A 25,637-nucleotide genomic window follows, 5' to 3' on the forward strand; every position below is an offset into this window, starting at 1 on the left:
GAACATCCGACTGTACTACCCGTCACCAAATAAACCACCAATCACCCATTCGCCAAATCATTATCCATCCATCCATCCATCCATCCATCCATCCATCCATGTAACCATGTAACCCTCCAATATTCACCCATCCTTCCATCGGACTCAACCATCCGCCACGCAAACACCCACCAACCACCTGTCGGTCGAATCCGTAATTTCAAATCACCTATCCGCCCGGAGAGCGGAAGGTCCGGGGTTTGATCCTCGGCAGCGCTATGCCAAAAGACGTTAAAAGATGGTACTTGTTGTTACCCTGTCTGGCGCTCGGCATTAAGGGGCTAAAACAAGAACTGGTCGGCTCGGAGTTAGTATATTGTGTCTGAGTGGGATATTCATGTTAAACTGCGGCATGGTGCCGCACACGCATGCAATAATCTTGGAGCTACGTTTAACCTCATTTCACATCGCCTCACTTGCAATCACCTAAACCATCCCTTCGTCAAATAACCATCCACCTATCCCTCCATACAATCTAACAAACCCACACTACCCATCCGCCCAATCATTATCTATCATTCTCATTTTACGATCTATAAATCTATCAATTAATTCACTGATCCATCAATCATTCAGCTATTCACCATCACACCCATCCATTCATTTATTAATCCCGTCCTTGACCGTAATATTACAGCCTACATCACGTGTTCATCCAATCCATTAGCAACCTTTCAAATTCATTGCGCAAAAGGTCAAGTGCTCGTAACCTCACCCGTGTTCCGTGATCAAGGCTGTAGCGGACTACGCCAAAGACATCCATTCTTTTTCTTTATTTGATGAAAGTCACGCACAGATCCGCTAAAACACAGGCAACTTCCACAATCAAATGCAACCCTTGATACTCAACGATACGTCTTAACGAGAGGTCGACTAATCTGGCGCCAGAATGGCAAAAATCGGTTGGACTCCCTAATCAACGTAAACGAAGACGATATTCGACGTTGACCGTGTTACAAATATTCAAAAACACGTTCAAAAGTCTAGATAAACAGCACCATCTCTGACCACGTCAAGCCTGTAAGTTTGAAAGCCTGCGGGAAAACTACCAGAGCTTGAAATCGATGAGAAGAGAAAGTTAAAAGTGCCACAATTGAAGTTCAAAGTTGCCAGTCTTCAAAGTGAATTATCCGAGCCTAAACCCTCGAGATATAATGCACGGGTGGGGACCGCCAGGCTTATTACTAACGCACAGCTTTACTGGGCAACGTTGATCATCAATTAATTACCAAGTGTAAACATGACAAACAATGATAGCGTATTGGCTGTTTGTAGCTATGTTCCTGTGTTAAAGGTAGCATGTGATGAAAAGATTAATATGTCACTGTGGTTATTGATTATATCTTCATGATCACATTTCACATGCAAATAATTACTATTAATAAGTTGGTTCATGATTAATATAAAGGGTCGGCGTCAAGCAACAAACAAACACGTACTTTTTTAATACAATTCTTTCGGAGCGGGTGCTATCGGTAAGACGGGACATGTTTAACCTCACGTGAACACCTGGTGTCATCAATGGTTTTCAGTGATCCATTCATAAAATGTTCACCACTGTCTCGCCCGATGGAATCAGTTTCGGCGGATAGTCGAGAGTGGTTATAAGGCGTTTTAAGTTGTATGAGAGAATAAACAGTGGTAATTTCTGAAGCTTTAAACATTCCTAGCACTGCAATGTGACAAACACACATCTATACATTCGCATCAACCCCAATGACTTACCAGTACTTGGTGTACATGGGGATACAGAATAAGTTCAGTGTCAAGACAAGAAGAGCTACTGTACTATGCCAATGTGATATAAAATATTTGAAAATAAGTGAGTGAGTGAGTGAGTTGGGTTTAACATCGCTTTTAACAGCATTCCAGTTATAGTGCGGCATGTGAAAATAAAGAACTAAATGATATATACATGTATATATGAATGAGCAATGTCTGTGAAATATGTAAAATGAATAACCCTGTGATGTGAAAAATAACAAGGGACCAAAAATGACATTTAAAACTCATTATGTAGATTTACAACAAAAGGGGTTGGGTGAGTGGGACGACCTCGTGAGAGCCTATATACTCATGTATATCCAGCAATATTATTTGGACTGTTGAGATCACGTTGAATTAATTGCATGATACTGGCGGTAGGTACAGCAATATTTAAATGTGTATCCTGCAACTATTTTGTTTATCACTAATTCGCAAAGATTTCTAATAAATTAAATCAGATAATTCTGTCAACAATAAAATAACCGGAAAACCCATCACTGACGTCCTATGTTGACGTCATCATGCCATTTAAATGGCAAAGACGGAATCCCAGTGTCACTTGTTAAAAAACCCCATTACCTTACCGCATGTCAATAATCCTCTTAATGGGAGTACATCTAATATATATACACATAAATATAACGCACTTACCAACAAAGTGTAATCGAATAGGTTCTCCCGGAGAATCTTATTAAGCCTACTCCGGCAGCCGCCTAGCGGTGACTGCCGATTACAGCATGATGTAGATGATGCAGACGCCGTACCGGAGATGGGATTAGCGTTATCAGTATCCGGATCCCAATAACATTATCATCTGTATGATCGAAGGCCACCCTGTCGGCACGGGAAATAAGTTTTTCAAACCTCCATCCGGTAGTGACGGATGGTCTCTTTACACCTAGCATTCCCAAAGAAGATTTATTTCTAAACTGACGAAAAACTTTCTTTAAAATACGAGATGGAGGCTTAAGGACATTTTATGATCTCAATAGCCTTTTATATCTATGACGGAACGACATTGAGTGAGTGAGTGAGTGAATGACTTGGCCGTTGTGAACTATATTTCAGTTATATCATGGCGTGCCAGATGAAGAAGAGAAAAAAATAATACAGGCATGTTGTTTACAATACAAGGGTCTTAACGGGGCGAATTGAGGATTAGATTTGACATTCAGCTAATCCTGCTGTGCCTTAGACGAACGGACTATTAATACAGAAGGCCCTATGTCACTTTAAATAGTATTTTCTGGTCCCCGTCCGTTTCATTTTCGCGTTGGACTTCTTTATTTCCCGGATTGATAGGTGACCCCAACCATGCTTGGAGTTGAACTCGCAACTGAATGACCGTTATGTTTACAAACAAGTGACGACTGTCATGACGCCGAATACACTTACCGCTGATTAATTACTTTCTTTGTTTGTCAATTTGAATTCAATTTCATTAAAAGTATCATCTTTAATTGATATAGTAAGAACGTAAGGGAGAAGTTGATTGATTTTCCGTTAGTCTGCAATCAGAGACCATATAAATCTATTATATAGTCTCTGCTGCAATCTCGAACCAATTTGATTATTTAAACAAGTAAATTCATCTGGAAAACATGGTCAGTCGTAAACCTTTCAAATTGAAATATGATGGCATTCCCAAAGACTTAAACAAAAGTATAAACGTTACTACACATGGGGTTAGAGGGCAAATTTCAAGGTTCTTGTAATGGCCGCGCCCACACTGGTGGCAGTGTGTAACGAAGGTGTCATGCGCTGGGAAAGAGTTTGCGGATTTTTTAACTCTAACCCGCTTTCCCCCAAAGGAAATATAAACTATCAATACATAGCACAATGCCTCTGTGTGCGTGCGTGCCTTTTGGACTTGTCAAATGCATGAATACGCAATGCCATTTAGAAAGTGGTCAAATGTAACAAATGTTATGTTTGTGATAACACTCTCTTAGAAAAGTGCAGATTCTCGTCCATTTTTGAGTTGAGTCCCGTCCAGGACAAGTGTTATATTTGGGATAACAGAGAGAGGGGTACACAAAGTACGTGATCTAGACTACCAGTTGTCGGACTTTCATTTATGTGGAAGCCTCGGTGGCTGAGTGGGTTAGATCGCTGAGTTTGTGTGCTGGGGATTAGGTGGCTCTCGCTGGCAGTGTGGGTTCGAGTCCCTTAACCCCAAAAAGTACGAGAGTCTGCACCTGTACTTTACTTAGAAAGTGAGATCCCAAATATAACATTTGTTGTTAAATGCAGTTTAGACAATACTCTACCGAATTTTTATGAATCGCTGCTAAAATGGTATTTTAATACAGGACAGAATAAGGAATAAAGGCCATGTCGTCAGGTAAATTTAGGCAAAACAAAAGATAAAAAACATGAGAATACCTTACTTTTGGCCTAAGACTGTATTTAAAGTACAATTACTCCAAGATACATTTAAGTAAACAGCTAGCTGTGTACAACCCTCGCGTTGTCATGAAGCTAATTCAAGATGTCCCTACAGTCCACTAATAGCGATAGCGTATTCAAGGTCTGTACAGGAATCACTTTGTCGCTGTGCGGATATCGGAGCTCAATTAGCATGACATATAACCCGCGGCGTAATCAGGAGTTCTCTGTATAAACGTCATAATTATGAAGTAGATAGACGACACGGGGGTCAGAGAAATGTGTGACAGATGACCAACCCTCCGCCCTAAGCGGTCAGACGTCCGCTAATAAGTCATTCTCACAGGTTCGAGACACATGTTGACGAAATTACGACCCAAACAAGATCCATTATATTTAGATTCGGCGATACGAACGACCTTGAAGTCGTAGCAGTGTGTCACAACGTTCGTGTTGAACATATGGATTGAATGTGGGTTGAAAATTGGTTGAAACATGCAAATTAAAGAAATTATATGAGTGTACATGCAAGTACTCACAAGAGCAGACCCGACATGGGTACAATGTGTGAGGCCATGTCTGCTGTCCCCCGCCGTGATATTCCTGGCATATGGCTAAAAGCGGCGTAAAACCATACTCACTCACTCACACATAAAAGCAGAAACGGTGGCTTCGCCATCATTTCATAAAAATCCCAAAATCATGTCATACCGTATACTACTAAAAAACCACCCGATTCGTTCATATTACTCATGGCATGACAGCTTAACTATTGTCAAATTAAAACATCAGCCAAAACAAAAACGCGAAATGCCTCCGGCTAGCCTAATAAGGGACCGAAATAACTTTCCGATCTTATTACGTTATTTCTAGTCTGGGAAAACATAGAGCTAAGCTGTACGGTTTTAAAACAGGAAGGCTCTATAGATAGATTGCATGGGTTCTATCGTATGTACTTTCTGTCTTCCCGGAATAAGCCTCAAGCATTATAATTACTTTATTTAAGGATTGACTGTGTATTTTTCTTCGGTTCATTGAGGTATGAATCGAAAAACCAATGTGTAAACTGTATGAATCCGCGTAGCGGTCTGTAAATAATCGAGTATGGACCAGACAATCCAGTGATTGACATGATGGGCATCGATCCACGCAATTGGGATACGATGACATGCATCAACCAAGTCAGCGAGCCTGACCAACCGATCCAGTTAGTCGCCTCTTTTGACAAGCATGGGTAGCTGAAGACCAATTCTACCCCGAACCTTTATGGGTAAATTACTTTATAAGGAAGTTATGTGAACATCTTCATTTTGAGGTGAAATCTGACTCCACAACAACTACGTGTGGGACTCTTACAACACACCGAACCTGGTATGCCATCATCTGGTGTAATTACATAACTATCACATAACAACACCAGGCAACACATCAATATTTATGTAATAATTACCACTACCTTGCTGTGATCCTGACATTGATCTTAACCTAAATCTGTAGAGCATGCAGCATCTTCAAAACCTCCTGATTGTACAAGTAAGGACGCAGTAGTAATAGCAAGTAATAATTTTAATCAAAACCATTGCAAAGGAGGATTTTTTTGGTTTGCTCTTTAACGCCGCACTCAGCAAAACTGCAGCTTTATGACGGCAGTCTGTGAATAATCGAGTCTGGGCCAGACAATCCAGTGATTGACACCGTGAGCATCGACAATGAGGAATAATCCTAGAGACATCACGTACCAATTGTGATGCTTAAAGCATACAGTTTGAGAAAGTGTTACCTTTAACGTTTTTGTGTGATTTTTCAAACTCGTGATCTCAAGTTTGATCATCACAGACCACCGGCGTGGTCACAGGGAAACAATCTGTTCAATTAATTACCGTTTTTGAGGATGTGCCTCTATGACACATGTAATGTCCCTTAGAAAATGATTCACTGTCACGCACTTCCTTCTAGGTGGGGTTCTGACGTTATTAATCAACCCTCATAATTGCTGTCGAGCGGCTTTGGTCGTGTCGAACGAAATACGGTTGTCGTGAAGAAAAGTTACTGCTCCACCGAAAACCAAGTTTCACAAAATGTGGACTTCACTCGGTATTTGTGTGTTCTGGGTATTCTGCATGGTCTGTAGCACGAACATGCTCTGTTTAACAAGGTTGCATTGTGACCACTGTATAATACTCCAGTCCATCATTTTCCACAGTTGACCCAGACGTAATGAAATGATCCTAATGTCATTGGTTCTAGTTAATAAGATCAGGCGATTGAGCATCTTTGTTGCCCCTATGATTGGCGAACCTCTGCAGTGTGTCGACAAGGCCAGGGAGACGGCCAATACTAATTAATCAACTATCCCGGGAATTACTGAGTGAAATTTAGAGAAACGATAACAAATATCAATGAGATTCCACATCCATTCAGAGAACAGTTCCTCGGGTTTGAGTTGTTCACTTAGCCAAGGGGACACTTTTAAACTACAAAAAAATCACAGAAACGTCGCATGTTTTAATGGCATTGGTGAGTGCAGCTCACGTTTAAACAAGGACAGAACCCTTTCCGATCCATACTCATTGGGTATAGAATACATTTTTTAATTTGACTTCAAAGGACATTAAAAAATTAAAATATAATTAAATATACAGATGGTATAAATTTCCGCTGAAGATAATGTCTATTCATTATGTTTCAGGTAGTACTAAATGAGCTCTTTGGAAAAAGAGAAAGAAAATACGTAATGCTGATAAACGTTATTCTCGCGTGACAATGGCTCATCACGAGATTTGATGAGTAGAGGACATTTACCGACTTGGAAGAGTGTGGCCATTTTCGACTCATGCCGCGGAAACCTCTTGAAACTTGAAACCGGAGAGACCGTCTTATTGCCTACCTTTTTCAACCGGTCTCATCACGGTGTTTCAGTAATCCTTTCATATAACTATCCCCGCCATTTTGCCTTTTAGTTCCCATGGCATCTGTTTCGGCACATAATCGACTAGTTATTCTCTGGCGTCAACGTCTAATTTAATACGTCTTAGCTGTTTAAGGTCTCGAAGGATACATGGGTCAAGAGTTTATATTAACACGTTTTAAAGCTACGTATTCCTGTAAATGGACACAAGCCGCACGAATTTGATCTCAGAAGGGTTAATATTAGTAGAAGATGAATAGTGACTTTATGTACTCGAGGTGGAACTGAATCTGGCCAACGCATGGTCTTTCATCATGGACGGTCGGCGTGCCATCTCCGAGAGTAATGAGTGGGAATTGACAGCATTAGAGATGCTGGCCTCAACAACTTCTTGCACTGGGCTAAGAGGAAATCCCCCGTTGCGTGCATCAGAAGAGAGGATGGATGTTGGCATACAGATTGACCGGACTTTGGGGGGATTTTGAAAACACTGAGCACTATTTAGATTATTACATGTCAACATCTAAATGGCTATCGCTCATCCTTGCTTAGTGTGGGTCATGATCGATGTGAAGCATGTCTGTTTCGGATTTCGTCTTCGTGGTTACAACGAAGTACTACACGATAGCGTTCAGGAAAGATAGGTTCAGATGAAACTCAGCGAGGCTGATTCTACTTTCAAGAATTATTTGAAGGATGCCGACGCTCTGAAGTTTATTACAATCATATCACCGTTCACTACCACCTCAGTGCTGACCGAGATCTGGCAGCTCGGAGACGATTACCACATTGTGCAACTCATGAGAACTTTCGAATCCTGGATTGGCTTATGCTATGGTCAGTGAGCTACGATGCCTTGTATTGTATTGTATTCAGGGGGTCATCATAATTTAAACACGGGTAAATGTTTCAAAAGCCTGTACAGTTTGTTGACATCCTGAACACGGCTGTACAAAATGTTGACATTTCATATAAGAAATAAATGACTCGTGGTCGTTGTTTATTATAAGGGTAACGCTATTTTTCTGTAAGTGATAATGCCCCAAAAAAGAGCGTTATCGTTATTATAGCTAAAATGGATGGAAATTGTTAACAAATAAATAGAAACACCAGTATCGGCTTTGAAACATTTACTGCAATCAACACGAATGTCACTGACCCACTTTTACAAATATGGAATCGTCATAGAACAAACCAGATGATGTCACTATTGAATGTGACGTCACCTATCCCTACACTATGACGTCACCTAACAACGGGCGTGATAATGGTCCGTCGTCAAGCAATATGAGGGCATTATCAAGTTGCTGTGGCCCGCTGATTTCTAATAACATGCGGGCGGTTTAATTATAATTTTATCCATTTTAGCTATAACTTACAATAAACCACCGCAGGGAGAATAAACCATGAGGGGCACACATACATAAATGGGTGAGACTTACCTTTAACATGAAGGTAGAAAGTGGAAGTCGTAGAGCCTTCTTCATTCTCAGCACGACATTTGTACGCAGCCTCGTCACCCTTGTTGACGTTCTCGACGGTAAAGACGTACACGCCGTCACCGTTGGACTCGATGTGGATGCGGGGGTGCTCTAGAACCTCCTGATCGTCCTTGTACCACCTGAGCACCGGCCGTGGGAATCCCGTCAACTTTGTCTCCAACTGCACCGTCGTCCCCTCGTTCACCGTCTCCTCGCCCCTCAACCTCTTTAGAAACTCCGGGGCTGGCGAGAAAAACAACATATTACCCATATTGGCAAGAATTATTTTCAGAAATATATTCTCACTTATAGTAATGTGTGTTTCATGAATGGCGAGTTTATGCCAGTTGATCTATTGTTTTCGAAGAGGTTCACTGTAACGTGACGTCATATTAACGCATTGTTGCACATTACGAAAGATGGCGTCGTCCATTGTTCGTGACGTCACATAATGTTTTATGTGAACATCAATCGCTGGATTATAAGGGTTCAGACTCGATTATTTACAGGCCGTTGTCATACGAGTTCCGCGTTAGGCGACTAACAAGCACAGAGCTCGGAACATATAGACTGTAAGGCCCTGAGGGGCTTCGGTTATTCTCGAACTGTTTCAAGTGTCAAGTGAGAAATTAAATAGAACATAATCATATTGAGTCTTCCAAATTTAAAACAAACGCTACCCGTGGGCCCACCAACAACATAAATGCATGCTTGTCGTAAGAGGCCACTAAATGGCTCGCGTGGTCATACTCTATGCCTTGTCGACTGCATGTTATCGTATCCCAATTGTGTAGATCGATGCTTGTGGTGCCAATTTGGTCAACTTCATGGCCAGTTTCAAAAGTCGAGAGTATTCTTAAGACCAATTTATTTAACAGTGCCGAGAATGTATCTTATCAAGTTCAAAAGGTTTATATTACCAACACTTTAGAGACTTACCAAAATTCGATTTTTTTCTATTACTTCCCAAAACTATCTACTTGCCGATTTTACAATTTCGGACATCGAATGCATGTCATCGATCCCAACTGCGTGGATCGATGCTCATGATATTAATTACTGGATTGTCTGGTCCAGACTCGGTTATTTACAGACCGCCGTCATATAGCTGGAATGTTGCTGAGTGTGGCGTTAAACAACCAACCAACCAACCAACCAACCATTGACACCGGCCGATGGGGAGGGTTACCAACAGAAGACCGTGTCTGCACACTGTGCTATTCATCTGCTGTTGGAGACGAGCTTCACTTCTTTTTAGGCGTGAAGCTCTTCTCCAACAACGACGTCTTCATATCCCAAAGAATTGTTATACCTGGCCAAATATGTGTAAACTGCATAACACGTTTACCTAAAAATATATCCACTTTGAAACATCTGTCCAGATTCATTGTACATTTGAACACATTATAACGTTAAGGTGTCTAAATTATTGATTAAGGCATGTGACCATCTTATATATATATATATATATATATATATATATATATATATATAAATTACACTCTTGTACACAACATATAATATTCAAAGCAAACTAAGATGGTAATATGTATGTATGTATGTATGTATGTATGTATGTATGTATGTATGTATATATATATATATATATATATATATATATATATATATATATATATATATATATATATATATATATATACTCTTGTACCACCGTTGATGGTTTTTCAGAGAAATAAAACTGAACTGTAGATACCTGAAGAATCACAGGATTGTCTGGTACAGACTATAATATTTACAGACCGCCGTAATATAGAAATATTGCGGAGTGCGGCGTTAAAGAGCAAACAGCTCTTCGAACCAAATGGGTCGATTAGTGCCGATAACTGGCGTGTTTGTTTGACTATCTGGAATATTAAGAAAAAAACCATTTCACATCTATCCCATGGGAATTATAAAACACGTGTTGACACATGTTGACAGCTCTTCTTCGCGAAGATGAAACGATTTGCTGCTCATTGTGGAGTTTTGTTCGAATGATCAAAAGATAACAGAAAAATTTGACATTTCAGGATTCCATTTCTACAGATCGAGGAAGTAAACATATGACATTTAGTCCGCCCCTGTGTGTGCTCGATTAGAACTCTGGGGATTATAACACAACACATGGCTCTCGGCATACACCCTAGAGTGTGTGTACAAACATGTGCTTTTACGTACTGTCAGCAATGATATAGATATACAAAATATCTATATCGAAAATGTGAGCCTATCAGTATCGTTAACGGCTCTGTTAAAATACTCCCTCTTCCGAAATGTACCCGCCCCATAACTGTTACATACGACCGGGTTAAGTTGGGAAGTCCCTTTCGTTGGTGAGTGACTGAATTGTGTTTTACACCGCTTTTTACAGTATTTTAGTTATGTAACGGCGAAAGCATCAAGTCAAAAGTTCAAATTGTTACTTCCCGCGATTTTTTAAAAATTAATTCGTTCCAGAATTTAATGGAATGGAACTTTGGTCTCAAGTTTAAGCCCTCAAAAAATATTTGTTCACATTTTTTCCTGAAGAAAATGTGCTATTGGTCCTTGGCTTCCTTTTTCAGACAAGGAAATGAAATGTCTCTAAGCAGTGACGGAAAAGAATGTCCCTCTCCTTCAGGGTACCCATTAAACAACTTTATGGAATGAGACCCATTAAGAACACTTTCCATTGTAACACTGTACATGAATATTACTACATACGTTAAGCTATGGGACGATCCGGTTGCTGTAGATGGTAAATGAATGTTCTGGTATCCAAAAATCGCATTTACGATGAATAAATTAATCATTTATCTAATAAAATGGAGAATACATAGTGAAACGATATCTCATACTGGACCACAAAGTCACTTGTTTTTCGCTACGATCAAAGAGTTTTCTAGGTAAAATATACATTACGTTTAAGTTTACGATCAGACAACATCTAATATACGATGCAAGTTCTATTTTCGAAAACTGATGGATTTTGTCCAAGTCATATTTTCCAATAATAGTGCTTTTGAAGTTCCTGAACACGCGTGTCGAATTCAATTTTCATTTTCGTTACAGCCAGCCCATTACACCCTTAAACAACTTTATCAAAGGGCATGATTTAAAAGCTTCACTTTCGGGATTATCACCAGTACGCCCCCTACAGGCGAGAGCTCCCAAGTCAGGTCCGATAACTCTAAATCTACTTCATCAAACGACGAGATGAGGTCTGACCTAGCTTTGCACACAGATCAATGACAATTTAATAGACCATCGATTTATTCCTAATTTTGAGGAGCGCTAACTCCCATTGCATCAAAAAAGAAAATTGATGGTGTTTTTCCAAGACAACTCGAACGCCAAATTGAATCATTTTGGCGGAGGACTGAACGAAATCGTTTGATCGTGATATTAATATGACTACGAGGTATTTGGCGGGTTTAATTCCGATGAAAGGTAATTAACAAGAATCCTATCTCGTGCGGTGTCCTCATCGTCGGTGATGAGGTTGTCGCCGCGGAGGAATGTATTGTATGCCGTGTCAAGGGAATGTGGAGGACGCGAAGAGTGAAGATCGCACTTTTCAAACAAAACATGCACAGCGATATTTTTGTCATTTGACTATGTTTAAAACGTAGGATTTCATATGGGATCAGGAATTTCGAAATTAGTTCTCAACTTCTAAATCTCATGGGGCACTGAGATCCCAGGATTTTAAGGGCCTAGAATTCGCTGTGATGGGTTGCGTCCCTTTGGCATGCCAAGATGCTGGGATTGTGGGTTTGAACTCAACATGAGTTTAATACTCGGTTTGTCAGCACCGGTTTAACCAAAGGGGTAAACAATGACATATTTATTGCCATTAAGACTAATAGTTGCGTATATAAACGGGGACATATGGTTTATTCCGTACATTATTCTACACATTGAACTAGCTTGTGGTTAAAATTACTTTTTCCTTCTTTAATAGGCCCATTAACATAGGTAATTATTAAGTGATTGATAAATGTACTCAGGTTGGTCCTGTATGAATTAAATATTTAGCCCGGGACATGCATTTCATAACCCAAGTCGTCAAAGAGTGAGGTACAGGTTATCTTCCCGAGGCAAGGGAGTCAACTGACTATAGAAGTCCAGTTTTCACCCTTGCCGAACTAGGCTGGAATTCTGGAGTTATATTTTAGCTGGACTAACGAATCTATGCATAGTCCAATCAAAATCGTGAAACGAAATCAACATCCGATTCACAAACTGGCGTATATATTTCGGTCGATTGCAGGATTTGCAAAGCACGTGTACCTCCGGCTTAGCGTCAACAGATATTTTTATGTTTATAATCAAGGTGCTTTCGTGATTTGATGCACTTCGCGAAATAAGACCCGCTATATTACTATGTAGATCTTGATTATCCATCATATCGACTTCACTGGGCGCCACCATTTGGTTGCAAATGCAAGTGATATGAGAGGTGGAATCTGATTGGTCAAAAGGGGGGGGGGGGGGGGGGCATAGAAGGGACATAACTCGTAATAACCACGAGTGGCGCTTCGACCGAGCCCACAAATTCCAGCCTAGTTCGGCAAGGGTTGAAACTGGACGTTTACAGTCGGTTAACTCTCTTGCTTCGGGAAGATGGGCGCAGGTGTGAAAGGAATAGGGAATATCTGTCGTGCATCACACAGGGCCGACTCACACAGTGTTGTCGCTGGCCATTACAGAGTTCTTGAATATCAATCTAAATACGGTTCTCAAAACAGTGTTGTTTTAAACAGTTTAGGTGGTAAGGTTCTCATATTAGCCATGGTTTAAATTAGTTAGAAAAAACGAATATGATGTGTGTAATCATATAAATGGGGAATGATCTGTGCATATTCTGGGGGGGGGGGGGGTACATGTTATCAATCATCAAAATATGAATCAATGTATCTATCAACATCACAGATATTAATAATTGGCTTTTACCAGAGCAGTGGAAATACACGTGGGGACATCATATTGTTCTTAAATATGGTATTGTTTAGAACATGAAAATAAAAATTTAAAAAAATATTAACAAAAAAAATAAAATAAAAATAAATAATAATAATAATAATAATAATAATAATAATAATAATAATAATAATAATAATAATAATAATACCCCCAAAAAACAACAACAACAAACAACAACAACAACAAAAACACACCATAAACTAGCAAGGATATTTATTAATCTTGAAATGTAGCTTTTACTTTGTTCAGTAACATAAACAACATTTGTAGAGGGTAAAACATTTCAATGGAACTAAAACGTACAGATTCCAGGGAAGTGAACTCATCCACTTTGTCAAACACGTGGAAGATGAGTGTGAGAAAGCAAGGGCTGGCTGAGTCTCATGGAACTATGATACTTCACAAGAAAAACATATGCATGAAATATTGCATAGCTTTCGTCTTTTTATGACATTAGTTATTAGACTTCAGTTCTATTGTGTGCGCCGTGAGCTGAATATCGCCCCATGAGAGTACACGTTTAATATTATGATTGAATGGAGCCGCTACACGACGACACCAAGGCGAATAACGATAGGCCAAATGGGTTTTTGTCGCCTACGAAATGACAAATAATTTAAACAGTCAAATTACATTCTAACAGCTTATCTGTTGACTTAACTGACACTGTGCAACTAGCTTTGTTTTCTCTGAAGAATTAATAAGGTATTTCTCACTTTCTGGATAAAAGCTGCCAGGAACCAGTATAAAACCACGCTTGTCACATTCTGTGGAGTTTGAGATTTCAGTCTAACGCTCTTCTATCAGCAGTTTTATAAGATGTGGTCGGCCACAGGTCCACAGCAAATGTCGGTAAAAAAATCAAAATTTGAGCTATTTAATTTTAATTAACGATTTAAGTTTGATAAGTGATTTGAATTTCAGTGATGACAGGGCCAGTAAAGGGAAACACATGTTAATACTTAGTTGAATACAATGTTACAATGAATTATAGAACAGTTTTCATTTGCCATTGGGCAGACCGGCCATCCCGTTTTTGTAGGTATTTACAGAGCACCGACTGGTCAATCAGATAGCAAGATTCTTCAATGAGCAATGAAACAATTTCTTACAACGAATATTCGTTGTATACAAAAGAAACCTATTCGAATTTGGGAACTAAAAAGTAACTATCATTCGTGATTAAACACTTTTCTTGGGAGGCATAGTTAATTCAGTAACCGCCTCCGTGGTGGAGTGGAAAGAGCGTGCGCGGTAGGTCGATGGTTCGATACCCTGGGCAGCGTCATACCAAAAAGACCTTAAACGATGGTACTTGCCGTTACCCTGCCTGCTACTTGACATGTATGGGATAAAACAAGGACTGGTCGACGCGGAGTATACTGTTTTTGAGAAAGGTACCCATGTTAAACTACGGCATGGTACCACAGAGGGTAAAAACTATCAGTGCAATGATCCTGATTACATCTTCCCGCGGCAAGAACGTTAACTGACTACAGAAGGCTAGTTTTAGTCCTGCACCATGACCGTGGAATATATTTATTTTATGAAAAAATAATAATCTAAATATGCATACAAAAGCAAGTCTAGCCAGCTCATGCTAGCTCTATTCACACTCTGAAATCAGCATGCATAGGGAATTTTTTTTATTTTTAGAGTCAAGAAGGATATTGTATAATATAAGATTTCAGAGACTAAATGTTAGTCTAGGCTAGTTTCCACCTTTACCGAATTAGGCTGGAAGTCAAAATAGCGTAATGAACTAGACATTCGGTCTGTAAGCAACATGGATTTCAACGTGAAGATTTCCGTCGACTGCGGATTTGCAAAGCATGTGTACCACCAACTGGGCGTCGACAGATATTTTGCAAAAAAATCCATGTTTGAAATCAAGCTGCTTAAGTGATTTAATGTACTTCGCGAGGTAGTCCCGTTTTATGACAAGGTAGATCTTGATTATCGATCAGATCGCCTTGACTGGACGCCGCCATTTTTTGGAAGCAAATGCAAATGACATGAGAATCATGATTGGTCAATAGGAGGGACATAGAAGGGACATAACTCGTAAAAGCCACTAGTTCGACAAGGGTTGAAACTGAACTTTTATAGTCAGTTAACGCCCTTGCCTCGGGAAGATGGACGTTGACAATTTCACATCCTTCATTCATTGGAGGCGGACAATCCTTATAGTTCCCCAGGGCCTGTTTTGGTATTCCTTGCGAATGGTCTAAATGTCTTTATTTGGCTCCATGATTGCAAAAATTATGATTTTTAGTCTGTTGACAACTGCAGCTGCTAGTGCAAACTGTGGGTTGTTCTAAACACGCCAGCTTATGTATTATAGCGTATTAAACTTAACTTGTTTGCCATTTTAACAAAGGCATGATATTTTGTTTTGTTTTGTTTGTTTTGTTGATGTCTCGCATCAAAGTTTTCTTGTTTGATAATGAATAAATACATATTTACGCTTAAGGTGTAAGAACACCATCTGAAGATTTCCTATCTGGACATTTAGCCACAACAGATGGCATTCACGTTATGCCGGCACACGTGCACTGTATTGGTCAGCAATGACCACGGAATAACACATTTACAACTTAAACGCTGATAAGCTTTGGTCCTGGGTATCCGGACACTTCCTTTGGGAAGCGTTCGTAAAATACGCAAGAAAACATTCAAAGCTTCCAAAACGATCATGGCCAAAATAAAAGCCATGGTTATCGATGTTCTGTTTTTATACATAAATCTCTACACGTGAAGCACGCGTGAAGGATATTTGTGATAATGCACGTACTCGGACGATGTCTGTGTGTTGAGCGGATAGATTGTCACTCATATATGCATACTGTTTCTATTTGCAGCCCTCTATCAGTCTTGTTACGAGAAATATCACGACGGGAATTCTGAAAAATGCGCTTTAGACACAGTGAACCTCTAACCACTAACACGCCGTAGGGGATGATGGACCTCTATATTCAACAAAATATACAAGTGACAAGTTTATTTGCACTATTTGACAATATGCAAATGACAAGTGAAAGTTTATTTGCACTATTTAACAATATGCAAGTGACAAGTTTATGTGCACTATTTAACCATATGCAAGTGACAAGTTTATTTGCACTATTTAACAATATGCAAGTGACAAGTGAAAGTTTATTTGCACTATTTGACAATATGCAAATGACAAGTGAAAGTTTATCTGCACTATTTAACAATATGCAAGTGACAAGTTTTTGTGCATTATCTAACCATATGCAAGTGACAAGTTTATTTGCACTATTTAACAATATGCAAGTGACAAGTGAAAGTTTATTTGCACTATTTGACAATATGCAAATGACAAGTGAAAGTTTATCTGCACTATTTAACAATATGCAAGTGACAAGTTTTTGTGCATTATCTAACCATATGCAAGTGACAAGTTTATTTGCACTATTTAAACATATGCAAGTGACAAGTTTATTTGCACTATTTAACCATATGCAAGTGACTAGTTTATTTGCACTATTTAACCATATGCAAGTGACAAGTTTATTTGCACTATTTAACAATATGCAAGTGACAAGTTTATGTGCACTATTCAACAATATACAAGTGACAAGTGACATTTGCACTATTTAACAATATGCAAGTGACAAGTTTATTTGCATTGCACTATTTAACAATATGCAAGTGACAAGTTTATGTGCACTATTTTACAATATGCAAATGACAAAGGAAAGTTTATTTGCACTATTTAACAATATGCAAGTGACAAGTTTATGTGCACTATTTAACCTTATACAAGTGTAAAGTTTATTTGCACTTTTTAACAATATGCAAATGACAAGTGACAAGTTTATTTGCACTATTTAACAATATGCAAGTGACAAGTGAAAGTTTATTTGCACTATTTAACAATATGCAAATGACAAGTGACAAGTTTATTTGCACTATTTAACAATATGCAAGTGACAAGTGTTTTGCATTATTTAACCATATGCAAGTGACAAATTTATTTGCACTATTTAACCATATGCAAGTGACAAGTTTATTTGCAAATTAACAACATACAAGTGACAAGTTAATTTGCACTATTTAACAATATGAAAGTTTTAAAACGGTGACCTGACATTAATTAAGACATTAAATCAGTGGTTGATAGTAGATAGTGCTTTAACAACGACCTTGGATTCACTAACCTGTTACATGTTGCTCTCATCAACATGCACGACATTCACAACACCACACAACCACTACTAGGTCACTGTGACATAGTTTCACCCGTTGCATAACAACTAATGCCTGTTTCATCTAAAAATGCATATCATCGCACTCATGATAATAATGGAGTTACCCCCACGCACGTTTGGATGTGTATATGATAGTCAGAGCAAAGACGTATGCATATAATTATCTATATACGTCTTTGGCTAGAGAAAGGTTGCCCAATTACTGCACTACCAATCAGTTGGCCATTTCCATCACCACCGTTCGGCTTATTCCGGGAAGACACGAGTTGTCACGAATACTGTGGCTTAGTCCATTACACGACGAGGGGAAAGGCAGTATGCTGAACACAAGTCGAATCAACCCAACGCACTGGTAAACAACGTGAGAGTGATTGTTTACACTTGTTTGGAAGGTTGGCTTCTGGTGGTGATTAATTCCGCAATCAGGTGATGTTTTTTGTTTGTTTACCAACAAGACGTTTTGTCCAATCACCATGGTTTCCATTAACTGCACGGCGCATAAACATCAGGTTCTGGCCTCAGTCGCGAGATCTGGCGCATCGCATTACATGCAACCACATGTATTTTAATCCTGTGTTGATAAGAATGTATTTCTAGGATCTGACATCATCTGCACTGAAGTCTTCACAGCTACCCTTTCATCACCTTGATAGAGCTTAAGGTGCTGAGGAAGGGGCGTGCTTGAGTGCACGTGTGTGTGTGTGCGCGCGCATACACTTCATTAATATTGCTTGTAGAATAGAATAGGTAGTAGAATAGATCTTCAGCAACCCATGCTTGCCGTAAAAAGCGACTATGCTTGTCGTAAGAGGCGACTAACGGGACCGGTAGACAGGCTCGCTGACTTGGTTGATGCATGTCATTGTATCCCAATTGCGTGAATCGATGCTCATTATATCAATAACTGGATTGTCTGGTCCAGACTCGATTATTTACAGACCGCCGTCATATAACTGGAATATTGCGGAATTCGGCGTTAAACAACAAACAAATAATACAACCCTCGTACCGCTAAGACAACTTCCAGGAGCGAGTCTTAAATTCTACACACGGGTTCTCCACATCGTTGAACATCCTCAGCCTCTAAACTAAGTCCATCTCTTGTGAACTGATGATTTGAACCCTAAACATCGAGGATGAGTCTCGGTGTCCTCCGCTTATTACGCCGTATACACAACAGGTTCTTGCCCCGTTTCGACCAAACATGTAGAATGTACATACCACCGTTACCATGGCGACTTTGTAATTCCTCTACACCGTGTCACTGAAGAATTCCTTGCCGAGGAAGGAGCAGAACATGTTGGATCCAGTACCATTAATACAACCACATATTTGAAACTTTGTTTACAGTTTGTGAAAGAAGTACGAAGGCTTAATGCGTCTGCAACAGTAGTAGCTCGTCGACTTCGTTCTTCTTGCCGATTCCTGCTTTGGAGGTATTGTGATAATTCAACCCAAGAACGCTGCACACGAACAACGTTCTTGTCTTTTAATAGATGTTTAATGTTCCCGAACCAATACAACTGTCGCTGAAATACGCCCCCACACAATAACGGTGAATTACTGATTGCGTTCGATTTCAAAACCCAACACGACCCACGCAAACTTGACGTGGACCTAGCTATAACCAAGCGGTAACCTTGGTTGACCTTGGTAGCACATGTTGACCTTGACCATACCTACTGAGCCCCTGTGGTGCAGTACTCTGGTTAACAGCACCCGAGTGACGCCATCGTTAAAGTTAATTTGTTTCATTTATAGATTCAATCATGAATACAAGCATTTTAAGGAAAACCACGAACTAGGTATTGATGGTATATATGTATTCTGATATACGTCGATTCTTGATATAAATATTTTAGAATCAATAATGCAACTTTGATGAAGTTTTTGCATAACTGTTTGATGTTCTTTGGGTTATTAAGAACTGTCTTATCACTTAAATAGCAACTCTGGCAGTAGATAATGTAAAACGTCAAACCAGTCAGGATTATCCAACAAAATAGATTTCATTCGGATTAAAGGCAAAATACCGGTGAAAATGCAATACTTGTTAACCTCCACATGTTTGTGTGGTAGCAATACACATGGCGCTTGTGTTTCTCCTGGCAGCCATTTTGTAAAATATCTAAGGTTGCATTTTAAACGTTTTATTTCGGGTGCTGCCCTAAGTTATGCCTGATGAACACTTGATTAACTTGATTAATATTGATTGGTTTCGAGAAATGTGAAACCTCGGTTGCCTGAGATCACTTAATTTTATTATAATCGAACGCACGTGCTGATGACAAGCATCAAGCAGCATTACTTCACGCTGAACGTTTGACATTAATTTACGTTACCTTTATTGTAGTGCAAACGGGAATATACTCCGTACTCGCAGAACTAATTCCTATTATTTGACATTTAAAGCGTATCCAAGTGCACGCAACGCTAATTCAAACTTGATGTAAGGAAGTTCCCCCAAAGCATGACATGTCATTAGCACGGACGTGATGGGAACAGGCCATAGTACTTTCCTCACGACTGGTTGCATTAAATAAGAAATAAACACCTAGCGGGATGCTCTTACGAAGAACCCAATTATCACCACATGTTATAAAGATGTCCTAACTCCCAAGTCTCAGGTAGTTTTCACGCTAATACCATCATCTGGGAGGACGCTGTAAAGGTGAAGCGACGAAGTGTTTTTTGCATTAACCTGAATAAAACCACGTTGATTCCGTCAATATTTTGCATTGCTGGAATTTAAACCAAGAAAACATGTACGGATTCCCAATGAGTTCGTTGATTGATGGGATCACCCATGCCATTAGTTCGCGCAGTTGGAGTTGAAAATAGTTTATGACCCATCTCCACGCAAACACTATATGTTTACTTCCATGTGTGAATCACTGTGATTCATGTTATCTGTCAAAGCTGTTGAAACAATTACTCGTTGGCTTTTGTTTAGACTAACATTTAGTCTCTGAAATCTTATATTACACAATATCCTTCCTGAATCTAAAATTAAAAAAAAATATTCCAATGCTGATTTCAGAGCTAGCTTGAGCTGGCTAGACTTTTGTATGCATTTCTAGATAATTTTTTTGTTTCATAAAATAAATATATTCTACGGTCATGGTGCAGGGCTAGCGTTTGTTATGGCCAAGTATATATAAACGTCAACAACAGAGTTTATCTGTCGGAACAGATTTCATTGAGCATAAAAGTCAAACTTCATGTAGCAGCGAAAAAGTTATATGAATGGATTTCCGGACATCTTGAATAATTAAAAGTGTTTTAAGGGCTGAATCTTGATGTTGGAAATCCAAAATATACAAGGAACACGGAATGTTGCCATCACCAAGAAAGCATATCATACGCTGATCCAGAGTGAGTGAGTGAGTTGGGTTTAACGCCGCTTTTAACAGTATTCCAGTTATATCACGGCGTGTCAGCTTAATGCGGGGGAAATCCCGAAGTGATGCAGGTCTTAGACGTTTACCACTTCGTTGAAGCCCACGAGCACGAGTATGGCGCTGACAAACCTAGAAACATAATCGGGGTGAACCGGGATTCCAACCCACAATCATAGGTTTCTGTCGTGCCCAAGGGACACAACTCTGCAGAGCGAATTGCGGCGCCTTACACAACTGGACCATCCGTGGCCCCGCTGATCCAGGGAGGATTAGTAATTAGAAACAGACAATGTTATAGGTGATAAGGAACACTAAGTGTTAACATATGTAAATATGTCTTCTCCAAGCAGTGAATGGGTACCCGACAGGGTGAGATGGTAATGGGACTGTTCAGCGCATCTGCAGCTTGGGTTGTGCACTCGCCTGGGAGCTATGAAGGACAAACCAGTGCACACTGATACATTGACCGGGGACATAACGAAGCCCTTTGAGCATGCTTTAGTGTGTAGATTTGGCGTATTGTAGATAAAAAAAACATAATAATAATAAAAATAAAAATAAAAATAAAAATAATAATAATGATGATGATGATGATGATGATGATGATGATAATTTGGCGACCATTTTGAAGCAAGTTCAGATTGGTCCAAATCACATCTCGTATGGTCGAAAGCGTGGTGATCCAAATGTGTTGCTCTTGCCAAAGAATCAACAGTTGTTAATAATAGTAATCCAAATCTGCACCGTATTCAACCCCATATAAACTGAGCCTGAATGAGGACGAAGCTAACTATATTGTGTTTGTTGCTCAGTGACTGAGTCAGCGGAGAGGCATCTCGCAGATGCCTGCGTGTTTGATAACAGGTTTGTGAACATCACACCCAGGGAACTTGACGTAAATGCTCCATAAAAACCACAGGATCATTTTAGTTCGCGTCAGAGTTAAGTATTTCTGTAGTTTCAGGAGCAGGCATATAGAGCGTGCATTTAATCCGAATACATGGAAGGATCACACATACTGTTCAACATATTTATGTTTATAATAGAAGTTGATGAGATAGTACTGCATGGTTTTCATACAATCGGAAAAAAATGTTCCCTGAAGTTTAAGACAATTAAGAACATGGTGCTTAAAATCACAATTGCCAGACGCACGTCACTGGTACAAGAGTACATTGAATATTAAGAATAATGAAATGACAAGTTAAATATTATAATAAAGAAACCAAAAAAGTATTATCCACCTGTCTCCACTGGAAGCCCAGATACCCGTGAATATATTCACGGTATTTTATATTGAGGCCAGTTATTTATTTGCTACATTTACAAAACCAGCCATATGTTTTTTTAATTTAAACGATGAGACAAAATATTATTTTCTAAAAATCACCTCGCAACAATGTAATTTTTGTGGCCGGCAATTTCTGTTTCCCCCAACAATAAAAAGCATAATTCTTTTCAGAATTATCGAGGAGAGTGGATTTAAAATCCCAATCACCACCCCCCCCCACCCCCCACCCCCTCTCCCCTCCAACCACCAGAATATCAAATAGTCGGTTTCTTACGTTTGCATAATCCATTGTGACAGTTTGATGCCAAGAGCCACAGCTAGGTACTCCGATTACCTTGGGACCATCTGACAACAATTCCCCTTCCCCCAACAATTCGCCTTTCCCTCTTCTCGTAACCCTTGTATGATCTCAGCCAGATGTGCAGTCATTGATACGAATACGCCGGCTTGTCCGACACGTATTTGGCACCGTCTCAGTGGGTCACCTACATGTACTAACCTTGACCTATATGCATGTTGAGAACGTGTGATTTGTGCTTGGTTTATCCTGGTTTGTATGGAGCTGTTTTGTCTCTGAATCCCCATAAGATAGTTGAAGGAAATGAGTTTAACATCGCTCATGGTTTCACCAAAGTGGTAAACGTCTGAGACCTGCATCATTTCGGGCTTTCCTCCCACTTTAAGCTGAAACGCCGTGATATATTACTGTAATATTGTGCAAGCGTCGATTAACCTAGCCTTCGATCTGTGTCAATGAGGGATTTTTTTCTCCATTAAGTCGACTTATCGTTACATAACCGTAACAAAACACTGAGGTATATGAAGTGAGTGAGTGAGTGAGTTTAACGCCGTCTTAAACAGTATTCCAGTTATATAACGGCGTGTCCACTTCGGGGAAAGCCCTAAGTGAACTGAGCTATAGGTTGTTAAACCTTCAACTCACGCACTCTTATCAAAGCTTCCAACCTCGGGTAGTACTGGATCTTAGACTTACATTTAGTCCCAGTAATAAAGTTATCTTAAAAATATATATCTGTAAAATCAAAAAATAAAATCCAAATGGAGCCTAGGGCAATGATTAAGTTCAGAGCTGGGACAATCTAGACTTGCCAAATCATTCTAGACTTTCGATGGATTCATTTGCCCATATATTCTCTATGGCCTGGGAGACGGATTACTGGCATCTAGCCATTCCCACATACAGTTTAAAGCGTGGGAGGTTTCATGGGGTGGGTCTACATAACAGAAACACACTCCCCACAATAGTCTGTCTTACAGACTTATCGTTTTTTCTGTACGATATGTTCATTTCAGAGACTAGATTTCAGTCTATCCCCACAAGTATTACAGCGTTTGGTTGAAGCACTATGACACGGACCTATTGCTTATTGTTGAGAGGGGAGATTGTTCCACCTGACAACGTCTGTGTGAAGGGAGTGATGAGTGGTCTAAATCAGTATGTCAAGAGAATGCTGCCATTAGGCCCGCTCCCTATTCCGGTGGTCAATCCCGCTAGTGATCTCCACAGCCAGACGCATATGTTCTGAGTAGTGTGTGAGTGGCTTGTAGCGCGCTAATTTCCATCAATCATGACGATTAAAATCTCTGTTATTTTGATTACCCATAAGGCAGCTGTCACATTGTTGTCTAACCCTCACCGTCAGCAGCCTGGACCAAGGGCGCCACCAAGGTGAACTGGTTCTCCTGCTGATAAGGGCATGTAGCAGTGCACTGAATTGCACGTCAAGAGGTTATGCTATTTCTGGTGATATATGCCAGGTAATCCTAATTATAGAAGTCATTCGCAGTGGGGTATCCAGGCTGGGCTGGGCTGGGCTTGGCTGGGCTGGGCGGGCGGGGTGGGTAGGGAGGATGTGGAGGGTGTGGAGTGTGTGGGTGGGGTGGGGTCATCATCAATACTTCATGGGTATATACCCTCCGTTCTTCCATCATGTTCATGAGGATCGCCGCCCTACCCTCCTCGTTGTCAAAAATACAGTTGGACCTCGGTGGCATGAACCAAAAATACATTTGCTGTATTAATACAGATGCATTGATTATCACCCCCCACCACACACACACTTCCCTCTACCCCCATAACACCACCTGGCGGTTCTGTAACAGGTGTGCTATTGACTGAGTTTCTCTCACTTCCTCCGTCTTAGGATTCATCTTCTCAGGGCACCAAAAACTGATTGCATGTATTTACGTCTTCAGAACATATCTTGGTGACGAGAATATTCTGAAAGCAAGCCAAATACTCCCATCTTCCCGAGGCAAGGGAGTTAACCGACTGTATAAGTTCAGTAGAAACTGGACTTTTAGTCAGTTAACTCTCTTGCCTTGGGAAGATGAATACTTCTTAAATCTCATGGTCTGAATCAAACGTTGATACCAAAAGAGTGGTAAAAGTTACATCGTAATTGAAATTTTTCACCAGAAACAACCCCATTGCATATTATTGAGGAAATGTGGCCACAACAGGTACCGGGACTCAATATGTTGTTCAGTTACCAAATGCACCGCTTGTCAGGAACTTAAATATGACACTTCCAAGCCAGTACGAGCCGCGATGAGCAACGATCCATCAACTGATAAAACAAACATCAAAAGAAGCCATATTCATGTTCCAGGATCACGTCAAGTTTGTGTTGCCGCAATGCGAGATAAAACTGTTCCATCAAACCCACCGTATGTCAGAGAAACATAACTCTTAATGCATCGCATAATAATCCTCGTGTTTGATGATGGCCGCTGCACAGACGTCTTGAGCTCCCAACAGCGTTGTCCGATGTTGTGAGTAAACAACAGCTTGTTGAGGGAGATATCAGACAGCCGGCCTCTGATTGCTTGCCGGTTTGTATAATTACACCCAGCATCATTCTATACTTCGTTTAGCAGGTAAAATCTAACCAAGCGATTTAATGGGAATAACAGTTCAACTGAAAAATAACATTGCTTAGCAACGAATGACATCAATACTGTCCTAATTTAATTATATCGTTCCGTGAGCTGCACTACTTGCAGTCGTGGTAGTGGCTTATATGATTGGTTCTAAACAAACTAAACAAACATGACATAAACGAGTTTGACTCCTGTTAACAGCCGTAACGAATGTGGAGGTCAAAATAAGGTTCAATGACATTAGTGTTTGTCGTTTCT

General features: G+C 39.9%; 1 protein-coding gene across 1 annotated transcript in view; it reads right to left on the reverse strand.

The window, feature by feature from the left end:
* LOC139473502 (cylicin-1-like) overlaps positions 1-25,637 on the reverse strand; it is a 90,784-nt gene that overhangs the window by 43,482 nt on the left and 21,665 nt on the right. Inside the window, exon 2 of the mRNA XM_071256125.1 lies at positions 8,545-8,826. Coding sequence (XP_071112226.1) covers positions 8,545-8,826 — 282 coding nt within the window. The remainder of the gene's footprint in view (positions 1-8,544; positions 8,827-25,637) is intronic.

Source organism: Haliotis cracherodii, unplaced genomic scaffold (assembly GCF_022045235.1).
Source record: "Haliotis cracherodii isolate W230 unplaced genomic scaffold, xgHalCrac1.p SCAF_1, whole genome shotgun sequence".
In the NCBI taxonomy this organism is placed as follows: Eukaryota; Metazoa; Mollusca; class Gastropoda; order Lepetellida; family Haliotidae; genus Haliotis; species Haliotis cracherodii.